The sequence below is a fragment of the Perognathus longimembris genome, chromosome 12 (assembly GCF_023159225.1).
Source record: "Perognathus longimembris pacificus isolate PPM17 chromosome 12, ASM2315922v1, whole genome shotgun sequence".
In the NCBI taxonomy this organism is placed as follows: Eukaryota; Metazoa; Chordata; class Mammalia; order Rodentia; family Heteromyidae; genus Perognathus; species Perognathus longimembris.
The window spans coordinates 20739300-20752659 of NC_063172.1; the positions used below are offsets into that span (position 1 = coordinate 20739300).

At 33.2% G+C, this 13360-nt stretch overlaps 1 protein-coding gene across 3 annotated transcripts in view; it reads left to right on the forward strand.

The window, feature by feature from the left end:
- The window catches only part of Csmd3 (CUB and Sushi multiple domains 3), an 860328-nt gene that overhangs the window by 739338 nt on the left and 107630 nt on the right, over nucleotides 1-13360 (forward strand). For all 3 annotated transcript variants that reach the window (XM_048358905.1, XM_048358906.1, XM_048358908.1), the window contains 2 exons: nucleotides 1939-2035; nucleotides 4316-4420. In XM_048358905.1, coding sequence (XP_048214862.1) covers nucleotides 1939-2035; nucleotides 4316-4420 — 202 coding nt within the window. The remainder of the gene's footprint in view (nucleotides 1-1938; nucleotides 2036-4315; nucleotides 4421-13360) is intronic.

Here is a 13360-nt window from a genome sequence, read left to right on the forward strand (position 1 = left end):
TTGATTATACCCCTTTCAGCCCCTATCCACATTTCCGATGCCTTTAATGGGATATCAAAGCTATTCCTTCAAGGTAGAATAGAAATCATTTGGTTGGTGTTTGGTTCTTATTGATTTAATGACTCTTTCACTTTTTTTCTTTTTCTTTTTTTTTTTAGCTAAGTTTCTGAGTCCTTAATGTACATCATACTATTCTTAGACTCCTATAAGTATTAATTAATTTAATTTCTAAAGTGAATCTATTCATTAGACACCTTAGTGCAATGACTTATGTGAGTATTTAGAGGCACAGAGCGATTAACAACATTTCTCGAGTTTTATACCAGTAATTAGAGGGAGCCAAGAAGTCGCAAACTTAGATGTCTTAAGATTTTTATATTGACCATTTCCTGCTATTCTTTCTAACCGTCTGTGCAGTTTCTGACTTTGTATGTGTATTTCTTCATATATAAACACCTTCAGCTGTCGCTAAATTGTAATATGGATGGTCGACTGAATCCAGCTCATGATTTCCCTTGCCTACATCTTTACACACTCAGTAATTTCCTCTAGTGGAAAAAAAGTCATTATGTTAAGCTCAGCTCAAACATCAACTCTTGCAAAAATCTTTAGATTTTTTTTTTGGTTGCATGCACTCATGTCTTTCCCAGAACTGGAGTAAAAAGAAATTCAGTTGTGAAGAGGGAGCTGAAGAGTGTTTAAGGAAATGTCAGTTATGTTGCAATCATACATCTTTAATTCTGGTCTTCTATTTTGTTCTGGAACATTGCCATTAGGCCTAGTGCCAGTCACGCAGACAGGATATGTAATGCCATGTGGCATGCACCCCTGGACAAGAAGTGGCAGCGTTCACTTGAATGGAAGTTATAATGAACTATTTTTGAGATAAGAAATATTTAATGAAGGCTGTTATCACAATTATACACAGATTGCATGGAGTTCCTACATTGAAAATAGATTTAGTTAAATATGATAATTTTATCATAATCAAGTTATTGATTTTCTTCTTTGAAACTGTAATTTACTTAATAAACAAGGAGCAAAATCGATTATTTCCATAGTTGTGAGGGCCCTGTGTGTTCTTGCAAAGATTCAAGCTGTGCCAAGTGATGTACAACAAAGTAACAAATGTCTGTTGCTTTAAATAAAATTTAATTCACATGAGAAGAATTCAATCCTGCATTTTCCTCCCAACTGGGGAGACTTTCACAGTGATTTAGTAATTATGACTCCATTCTTACAAAATCAACACATCTTTAAAAGTTGCATCCATATCTGTGGCAAAATATTTTCCTAGGCTACTCATATTGACAGTAATGTTAAAAAAATTAGAAGTGAAATTAAACAAAGATTATGAAAGAACAAGAATACTAGAAGGAACCCAATTGTAATGTTTATTATAAATTCTTTCTGGCTTGTGGGCCACAAATGTAACTGTTTTCTAAGAGCTAAAAATAACAAACACTGGGGCTGGGATGTAGTTCAGTGGCAAAGAGTTTGCCTAGCAAGTGCAACGTCCTGGGTTCGATCCCCAGTACCAAAAAAGAAAAAAAGACAAAAAAAATACAGTTAAAAAAAATAACAAACACTGATAAGCATCTTTCACGTGAAAATGTCAACAAATTGCTTGGGATTCATACACTGGAATTCTTAGCATGAACTCATTAGTTTAATTCAAAGCTTTTCACTATGACACTACTCTAAAGAAATGACATTCTCATCATTAAACCTGTAATAAACATTGCTGGGTATTTAATGAATAGTTTCTCATACAGTCAGACCATGAAAGTCAGTCCCATAATGTCAAAGATCAGTTTTATTAAACTCTTCTGCAAGGGGTCACCATGATGTAAAAAAATATCTTCCACTAGGAATTTCCATATTGCAGCAGTATATCCAGTTAACACTGCATTATTACCAGTTATTATTATTTTGCAGGTTCAAGTTGTTAGCTTTGCTACAGAACATAACTGGGATTCTTTGGATTTTTATGATGGAGGAGATAACAATGCCCCAAGACTTGGAAGTTATTCAGGTAAAAAAGAGAATACAGTTTAATGAAAATGCAGCTATAGTTAGGCATTCAAAGATACTTTTAAAAGAACTGCCAAAAAATGCGGACTGGAGTTTAATTTAGTTTATCTAAACTAAACACCATTAACTAGACCACTTTGGAGGTCTTAAAAGTAACACCAAAATTACTGTTTAAAAGCTGATCCTTTCCTTACTATGTTTATTTAACTAAAGATGGTTTTATAAAATGGATCACATTTTCACTGAGGTGTGATTTAGAAATAATATGGGTGCCCTTTTCCTTAAAGATCATGAAAATTTCACCTATGCTTGGTAATTATAATATTTGCTCTCACTAGAATGTGTAATCAGTAAAATAATTATGTTGATTGCATAATGCTCTAAGAAAGTATTGAGAATTGACAAAGTATTAATTATTTCAATAAATATAATTATATGAAACTAAAATGTGTATTTGTAACATTTCCAGATGGAAGAGCTGAACAAAATATTCTGACTTGTTATATAAGATAGTGACTTTTTAAATCTTTTGTAGATTTATTAAGGTTTAAAGATAATTCATGCAATAATCTACAAACTTCTTTTGCATAAAATCAAGAGCTTTTATTTTAAAGCACTTTAAGCTCTGAAAATTCTAGGCTAATCCATAAAATTACATATTTCAGATAAAACTGAAAAATGTTTCAAATGATTTTTAGCTTTTAAGATTTTTCTTTAAAACAAGTGTAACTAGTTCTTTAGAATCATCTGTGAGGAGAGGAAAGAATTATCTAGAGCAGTATTGATTTGACTTAGACGTAAACATCTTTTAAAGGAGATTCAGGTAAAATCACAAAAAGTTTCATGAAATTTTCAGCATACTTTCACTCTGAATGGATTAGGTATTTTATTTTCTTAATAACAAATATAATAATGATGACTTAGTTAAATCTGCCAAGCTGTAGGTCTGTATGAAGTTTGTCTTGTCTTTCTCTTTTGTTCTTTCTAGAAGAACCAGTAGTTATTGAGGTTGAATGAGATTGTAGATCAAATGCTAAAAGGAAAAGTGGGATTCAGAGGGTAGGACCCCACAACCAGAGTTCTTTTCTACCAGGATTCTCTAATGGCAGGTCAAGGGATCTTGAGTTTCTGTTTATTCCTGGCTCTGGGGCTCACACCTAGGACCCCAAGGAACATAGTTACTGAACGAAAAACCAACAAAAATAGTGTATGCTCTATTCTTAAAAAAAAATCCTTCCTGTTCTCTTCTAGCAGGCATATAGAATAAGGTCCTTAAACTTATAGAAAGCATCTATGAAGGAACTAGTTTCTTATAATGAGATCTTTCCAACATTGTCAACTTACATGCTTATTGAACTTTATCTAAAAATATGCAGTTGACAGTTGTTCTTATATTTGAAATTGCTTCAGTTGGCGTCTTAAGACTCGTATGACAGTTAAACAGTAATTAGTTCAAGCAGATATCTTGTATTTTCAGACTCAATGATTACATGAAATAAAATTGATTTCTTTAAGAAGTTCCAAGTTCCACTACAATGTATTTGCTGAGAGACAGGCTAATATTAGTTCAAAATTATCACCTTTTTTTTGTCAGAGCATATACACACTAAGGTATTTTCTCTGATATAGGAGATAGATAGATAGATAGATAGATAGATAGATAGATAGATAGATAGATAGACTAGGGAAATTAAATAACTGTACTCTGAAATTCTCCAATCTTAAGTTACTATGCCTTAGAAATCACACATCAGTTTTGAAATTAAATTTATATTAACTCATGCATGGACTACTGAAATGCACATGGCATCCAAAACTTTCTAGTTAGCATATAAAACTTATTGCTTTGAGGGCTGGGAATATGGCCTAGTGGCAAGAGTGCTTGCCTCGTATATATGAAGCCCTGGGTTCGATTTCCCAGCACCACATATATGGAAAATGGCCAGAAGGGGTAGCCTTGAGCGGGAAGAAGCCAGGGATAGTGCTCAGGCCCTGAGTCAAAGGCCCAGGACTGGACAAAAAAATTTAAAAAAAAATAACTTATTGCTTTGAATTTGTACAGAATTTTCTTTTATTTTTCAGACATCTCCATAAAAATAGTCATTTAGGAAATGATGAGGAACAGTATAATGAAAAATAATTATGCAAGAAATATTTCTAAAAAATAATTGTTTAAAACACACTTTTTATTATAGCATATTGGATGGTTAGTATTTATTTACCTAATATTACTGAAGTTTATGTTGTGATTTTTGACATGCCTTTTAAACTGTCATTTCAGGGACAACAATACCCCATCTTTTGAATAGTACATCTAATAATTTGTATCTAAATTTTCAATCGGACATCAGTGTTTCTGCTGCAGGATTTCATCTTGAATACACAGGTAAAAATATCATCATCTGAGAACACATTTTTTACCTGTCCTCACATATTTTGTGTGTCCCAAGACACTTTTTGTGAATGTAGAAACCACAACAATTTGTGAAAGAAACTTTTAATCTTATTTAAAATTATCAAAGTTTCTTGAAGTGCTCTTTAATTCAGTTACAAAAGTATATGGATAAAATTGTAATGATTTTACAGGAACTTTATGACTATAATCCTAGATACTTAGGATTTTGATACTTAGAGAATCTTAATTCAAGCCAGCCTGGACAGAAGAGTCCATAAATCCTCCATCTTTAATTAACCAGCAAAATGCTGGACTGGTGGTGTGGCTGAAGTATTAGAGCACCAGCCATGAGCAAGTAAGTTTAGTGAGAACTGAAGACATGATGTTCAAGCCCTTGTACTCACAAACACACAAAATTTTTAATGATTTTCCTAGAATTTACAAGCATTTCCTTTGTTAGTGTGGTAATAATAATTAATATGAGCTCCAACCGGTTAACAAATTTCTGATGATGGTGTATTATTGATAATCCCAAATTGGGTAACTAAAACTTTTCACCTGTTGACAAATGTCTGCATCATACTTTCTCCAATCACCTAGAATCATTCTAATATATTTAATATATTGTAGATATGTTATGAAAGTTGAATCTTGTAGTGTTTTTTCTTTCAGATTAGTTTTTGTTCTATATAATATCCTCCAGGTTCATATATATTGCTTTATATGGATTTAATTTCCTTTTTTAAGTTTGGGAAATAATTTATTGTATGTGTATTTCACATTTTCTTTATCTGTTCAACTGTTAATGAGCCTCTAGGTTTTTAATTTTATGTTTGACATTATTTGAAAAAATGCCTTAGTGAACACTAGAATGCAAATGTCGCTTCAAGTTTCTGATGTTAATCCCGCTGCACATAAATTATGAAATAAGATAGCTAAAAGCCATGCTGTATCTATTTTTCATTTTTAGACATATCTCCAATAATTATCAATTGTGACTATGGCATTTCAGATTTCTACTAGCAATGTACAGAGATTCTAATTCTCCATAATGGACCAATTACATAGTTTTGATATGCTATTCACTAGTGACTGGCTATACAGAATATTCTTCATATATCAGGCACTAATGCTCTGTATGTAGGCAGAATGCATCATCAACATACAAAATGTCATATAATAATGTTGACTTTATTGTAGAAGAGGCAGCTAAAAACAGTGTATATCTGATAATTATTCATAATGAAGACCATTAAAATAGTGTAAACTGAAGAAACCTTTTTAAGCTGTGTAGTGCTTTTCTAACTCTGAAATGCATTGTAAATGCCAAATTGATCCTTTGCTTTGTAGCATAAGATTATGGAAATTTAATGGGATTATTTACATAATTATTTAAATTGTATTTTTGCTTGGGAACTCTTATTTTCAACTAATGAAAGAAGTAGAGCTGCATGCTAATCAATAAAAAGGAGGCATTATTAATGTAGATAGATTCCTTTGACAGAAAATTGATAGTTTCACTAGTCTATGGAAGCAAACAATGACAAGTAGCTTTACATCTCAGAAGTTTGGAACTAACAAACAAATGCCTTTGGAAAGAAACAGCATGTTGGGCTGGGAATATGTCCTAGTGGTAAAGTGCTTGCCTTGTATACATGAAGCACTGGGTTCGATTCCTCAGCATCACATATATAGAAAAAGCCGGAAGTGGTGCTGTGGCTCAGGTGGTAGAGTGCTAGCCTTGAACAAAAAGAAGCCAGGGACAGTGCTCAGGCCCTAAGTCCAAGCCCTAGGACAAACAAACAAACAAACGAACAACAACAACAAAACAAACAGCATGTTGGATGTACTGTAAATCATTTCGTGTGCATGTGCCACTACTGGAACTAGAACTCAGAGCACACTGTTGCCACTTAGCTTTTTTCACTTAGGGTGGTGCTCTAACCATTTGAACCATGTCTCTACCTTTGACAGGTGACATGGTAACGAGGGTGTCCCCCAATGTTGTCTGCCTTGGCTTGTTCTGAATAGGATCTTATACTTGGTGCCTGGGCTAGCCTTGGACTCTGATTCCCCTACCATCATTTCTTGCATAGTTTAGATTACAGACATAAGTTATTTATTTAATTAATTTCCTTTGATATAGAGTGTGTCATATTTTTTGCCCAGGCTTGCCTCATCCTTCCAGTATCAGTCTCTTTTTGACAATATGTATGAGTGTCCTTACCAGTTGAAAAAAATGTCTTAATGTTTTCCAACTTTTGAAGAAATGGCTTCCTTAATAAAAACAGAACCTCATCTGTACTATGCTGGAATACTTCAATATGTGTACCATGAATAACAACCAAATTAGGATAATTAGTAATCATTTCTTTGTGTTGGGAACAGTCAAAAGTCTCTGTATTATTTGTCTTTTTTTTTTTTTTTTTTTTTGCCTGTCCTGGGGTTTGAATTCAGGGCCTGAACACTGTCCCTTGCTTCTTTTTGCTCAATGCTAGCACTATAGCACTTGAGCCACAGTGCCACTTCTGGCATTTTCTTTTTATATGGTGCTGAGGAATTGAACCCAGGGTTTCATGCATGCCAGGCAAATACTCCACCACTAAGCCATATTCCCAGCCCATGTATTATCTGTCTTTAAATGTGTGATTAAATATTGTCAAGCATCACTTGCTGGGCTGTGGAATATTTGTAGCCAATGGCTGTCTCCACACCACTCTACAAAGGTGACCACGGTCCTACTCACTACTTCTAGGCGATTCTTTTCACTTCCACTTGTAAGTAAAAACATGTTGTATTTTTTTTATCATGCACATTGCTTATTTTACTTAATAACCTCCTCTTCTCAAAATAACAAGGCTTGAGCCATTTTTATTTCTGAAAAAATGTATTCTCCTATATACATGTACCACATTTTCTGTACCTGATGCGAGGTTGATATTATAACTTTGATGAATGCAGTATGGCAAGGGGAGGTGAGCTATCACTTTAACATAAAGGTTCTATTGGGCATGGGGCAGTAGGTATATACCTCCTGTCCAAATGAATTGTGGCTTACACTCTGGCTTTTTCATGCATATTCTTGCTTTTTTTTCACCCATAGTGGATATATCACACCACACACACACACACACACACACACACACACACACACACAACTCTAACTGAAATACTTTAGATGTTTAGATATATAAAAGTACATAAAGTGTTAGGTTCTGGAGAAATATATATATATATATATATATATATATATATACATATTTTTTTTTTGCAGTCCTGGGGCTTGGACTCAGTGTCTGAGCACTGTCCCTGGCTTCTTTTTGCTCAAGGTTAGCACTCTACCACTTGAGCCACAGCCGCCACCTCTGGCCTTTTCTATATATGTGGTGCTGAGGAATTGAACCCAGGGCTTCATGTATATGAGGCAAGCACTCTTGCCACTAGGCCATATTCCCAGCCCAGGAGAAATAATTTTGTAGGAGATAGGTGATATATAAACAAGGTAGTTATGCTATGTATTTTTTTTTCTGTAAAGTTAACACCTGGTTCTGTTGCTTTTTTTTTTTTTTTTTTTTTTTTTGGTAGTTCATTGTGACGGTCTCTGAAGTACAAGTTCTTCCCACAGGGTGACATAAGGAAAATGAGGGCCTTATAATAGCAACGCAAATGCCAGCACCAGATGCAGAACACTTCAAGGTTTCCTATAAAAACAAGTTAGATTTTTTTTTTCATCCATGAAAATAGATTCTTACTACATTCCTAAAGGAACATTTTAAATAGTAAAGGATTCAGGAAACAGAGCAGGTGCTCTTCTGTTTTGGGAAATAAATTTTGGCTTAGATGTTTCCTGCAAATATTTGGTACATCTGATTTTCCTACTATTGATGAATTTTTTTAAAAATCTAGATTTTTAATGACACAGGCGTTACTTTTAAAGGAGATATGCTAACAAATTAGCTATATTTAACATAATGAAGTCTCTCCTTTAAATTTAAGATAGTGTTATATGAGCTTTAAATCTCCTTTTTCTCTTTTTAATCTTCCTTTTTTCTTTTGTAGGACTAGGGATTGAACCCAGGTCCATGCTCTCTGTATCTCTAATCTTATTGTGATTGTGATAATTTATGTCAGACAAACTTATTGTTCCTTTTTCTCAATTTATCATTTGCAGATCATGGTCTCATTAATATTTCTAAATATTTGATTATTTCCTAGTGTTGTCATCACAATATCTCCTAAGTATAAGAACAACTTATTAATTAATTCTTAAAACTTTAGTTGAGCACTTTCCTAGTTCAACATATGAACTCTAGGAGTAAGTGCTACACATATGTATAAAATCGACCTCTAAAAGTATTTCACATAAATTGCACATAAGAATATGCACACAAATATTTGCAAAATTATGGAGGCATTATTGATGTTTATGTAAACCATCACTTCTCAGATAATTGTCTTAAAGACTTAAAAATACCCAATGCCATGATTTCCCCCAGATTTTTTTAATTTCATTTCTGAGATTCAGCTTGCTGCTTGTATTTTCCACAAGCTCCCAAGATGATTTTCAGAATGATCAATGTCTATGGAGATTGTATCTTATTTTGGTGACACAGAAAGAACATGGCGATCCTATGTATAGATTCCTGTGGATGGAATTAGGGAAGTCGCCATTAAAAGGGTAAATATTTTTTTTTCTGGTGGATAACAATTAAGTGATAAATTTGTAGGAATCCTGGTATATGAAAAGATCTACTGGAATTTGGATGGCTATTAGAGCATTTACTGATATTAGACTCAGGTATCTGTCTTGGCACTGACTTCTTCCTGATAGCAATGTGATAGAAAGTTCCAGAACTCCCATAAAAGTCCAGTTCCCTCATTCATAATATGAAATTCTATCCCGAAACATTGTTTGTTTGGCATTATCCATGTCAACTACCTATTGGCCTTAGAGCTGTGGTAAACCTTCAAAAACTTTAAGTACTGTTGATAACCATAGAAAGCTTGAATACCCAAAGATTATTTGAAGGGCTCAATGATAACCTTAAAACTGTAGCATATATCTTCTCTTGCAGAAAGAGTAAACACATTCATTGATTTCAATTTGGAGAGTTATATGGCTTACAGTTGTAGAAGTGGAAAATGCGTTACATAGAAGGACAATCCCATGGGAGGGAGGTTGAAAGGAAGCCATCCTAGTGGCTCACAAGAGAAACTCTGAAGGTGGGCAGTCATTGTGGTAGAGATTGACAACAAGAGAATATGTATGTGGTGAAATTGAGGCAGATAGCTGGTTAGGCATTGATGATGGGAGAAAGAGAGGTTGAGGAATGGATGTTTCTCATGATCTTGGACTTCTGTTTGGGTTTGATTTCAGAAAATATCTGCTTATCTGCTTGTATTCCAATGGAAAGCTGGTCATTTTTATTTTGTCCATTAAAAATAAAGGTGATTCTTAGGTTTAGATATTGACTTAAAGAAATCAAAGTCAATACAAACACTTTCATTTGCTTGTAATAATCAATGCTCAAATCTCTTACTGGTAAATAGGTACATAATGAATTTCCTAACTAATGATAATGTAGAAATACATACTTCATTAAACAAAGAATATAACTACATATTTATATCTATCTATATCAATAATGAAAGAAAAATGAATCAGGGAAAACTTTCAGTTGCAGATACACAAAATAAGGTAAAGAACACATATTTCTAAGTTAAACTTTTACTTCAGTTACTTTTCTGTTCCTGAAAGTTTGCTGTTTCCTGCTAATTTTAACATAAAATTCTAAAAGTGTTGGGAACATATAAATTGATACTTAATACTAATGGAAAGATTAAGGAAAGTAATCAGTTTTGCTTTTTGTCAATCCAAGGGAAAGATAATAACAAAATCAAGAGACAAAGGATCAAAAAAAAAAACCATTGCAACAGCAATGCTTACAAAACCGTATGGTATAAACCAACTGTACAACTCATGGGGGGGTGTGGAGGGAAATGGGGAGGTGGGGAGAAATGAAGGAGGAGGTAACAAGTTGGATAAGAAATGTACTCACTGCCTTACATATGAAATTGCAACCCCTCTGTACTTCACTTTGACAATAAAGATGAACAAAATTAAAATATAATATTGAGGAAAAGAAAAAAAGAACAAAGGTAATCATATTCCTCTAACAGCCTTTGGAAATTAATGGAACATAATCCAAAATTGGGGAATGCATTTCTTCCTGTTGAAAATATGAACTGTAAGATCAGATTCATATCTTTGACACCACTGATCATCACATGTAACAAAACTACATCATTCTTTATATGATGAGTATTGTACCAACTAAACATTCACTATATATGTACATATACATATATGTATATATATATATATATATATTCAGAGTAAATACATCATTCAAGTTTCCTCTTATGGAAGGTATTGAAATTTTCTCTTTCCTGATCCACAGTAGAATTTATGATTTTGAGGGGGTTTTGTTTATTTGGTTGGTTTTCAGTCCAGGGGCTTGAATCGGGTGCTGTCCCTGAGAACAAGGCTAGTGGCTAGTGCTTTGCCACTTGAGACATAGCACCACTTTCAGCTTTTTTGAGTAGTTTGTGGGAGACAAGAGTCTCACAGGGATTTTTCTGCCCAGTTTGTCTTCAAACCATGATTCTCAGACCTCATCCTCCTGAGTAGCTGGGATTATAGGCCTAAACCATTGGTGCCTGGTGATTTTGAGAATTTTTAAGAAAATGTGTAAGGTGAGTTTTGAAAAAATAATTCACAAACCTTTAGCTTGACAGAAAAGAAAACAAGATGGAAGACCCAAATGGCGAAAATACAATGAAAGTGGTATATTCCTACTGATTCCACATTGCCATGGGATGAGAAAAGCCTGGCATAATATAGTAGTGGTATCAGCTGGTCCTATTCTTCTCTTTGTGGAAATCTCTGCCATATGTTATTGGTCCCTCCTACCTACATTTTTCCTACCTACTTACAAACCAATTTTGAAGGTTATCCATCCAGAAATATATATGTAAGTATATCTAGCTAGCTAGCTATTATCTATCTATATTACATTTTCCTATTCATTACAGAGAAGTTGTTTCTGATAATCTTTACAGCTGCATTTCTGAAGTACCAGTTGAGATATACATGTGATTTTATATTATTTTGTTGTCCACAGTATTTTATGCATAAATTCATAGATTATCAATCCACAGACCTTTCTGCATTTTTTACTACAATATCCAAAAGCACATGGTTCATATGACAACTCTGTCAAAGCCATGGCTTTTCTTTTCTTTTCTAAAAGTTTCAGTTCTCTATTTAAAAAGAGATACCACACTGAGGTTGTGAGAAGGCAGCCAGGTCCCCAGGAAAAACAAAAACAAAAACAAAATGGATCTCAGGTTGTCATGCCACAGATTGCATCATTGTATGTCTTGCAAGAGGAAATATTCTTAGCTTATGAGATTCCACTACATATATCAATTATTAACTTCTTTCCTCTTTATACCTAATGATACTTGTGATATGTGCTAGAATAATTTCTCTGTAAATTTTGGAATGTCTCTTGTGGTCTGAAAGTAACTTTTTATAATAGGTATAGGTGTAGGACTACTTTGAATGTCTCCCTTCATAAAAGCATCAAAATAGCCCAGAACCAATAAATACTGAGTTTATTCATTTAACTATAACTTACATTAGGAAAAGCTTTGATTCAGCAAACATTGCTTCTTTTTATCCTCAGGCAACACACTTAAGACATAATGTATTAGCTCTTAATGAGTTGACTTTCGTAATCACTAAATATGGTCTCCAATTTTAAGAAATAATATACTAGATGATTTGAGAAAAGCAGGGATTTTAAGATTAATTATACTTCTACATTCAGTACTTTTTAATTTAAACTAGTTTATATACTTGAACATCTCATAAATCATTGAATGTGGAAACAACTCTTTCCCAAATTAAATTATCAATATTTGTCATTTCTAATTTTGATTGCCATTAATTCAGGATATATTTTATGCAAATAAGCATAATTAATCTTTATAAACAAATTTCAAACCTTAATCCTATATATTTCTTACAAATTTATCATAATTTATTTCGTCTCTTCTTTTGATCAAAATTTTATTTCCTGATAATCTCACTGTCTTATATATAGTGATGATTTATAGTTTGGACCTAAGTTTTCAAATTCTGTAATCACTGTGATTTTATCTTTATAAATTTAGTTCTATCTTTAACTTATAAGACTGCTCCTTCTCTCCTTGATCTCCTCGCGGTGAGACAGGAAATGTGTTAGTTACATATAAAATAAACATTTCATTTTAGGTCACTCAATAGACTAAGATAATTAAATTGTTGGTGTTTCATAAAAACCATCACATATTTTCTTAATATGAATATTCTTTAATTATTTGTTGGAAGGAGTCATATAAGATCTATTAATTTTTCACAGAAATATGTTCTTCACTTCACAGGAAAAATATTCTCTGGCAGAGTTATATATATCTGAAATTCAGGTGCCTAAAACCCTTCGATGATAGCAGAAGCATTTCTATTCTATTCTTTAAATATCCTTTCCATATTATATGTTTTTTTCATACATTGTCCTTTTAGGCAATCAGTGAGTATTAAAGTCAAAATTATTGCTTCTAAAAACATACTTATAATCGTTCATCATATTGCAAATTACCTGGAAAATACTTGGCAAATATTTATTTGGTAGAGTACTTAATTCTGATACACATTATGTCATGGAAAGTCTGGATACATACAAATATAGTTTTATACCGGTTTTCAAATTATATGACAAACTCATCCTGAATAATCCTTTGATAATCACAAGTATCTATTTTACTCGCAAATGCCTGCCTTCTTTCCCTCCCTCCCTTCCTTCCTTCCTTCCTTCCTTCCTTCCT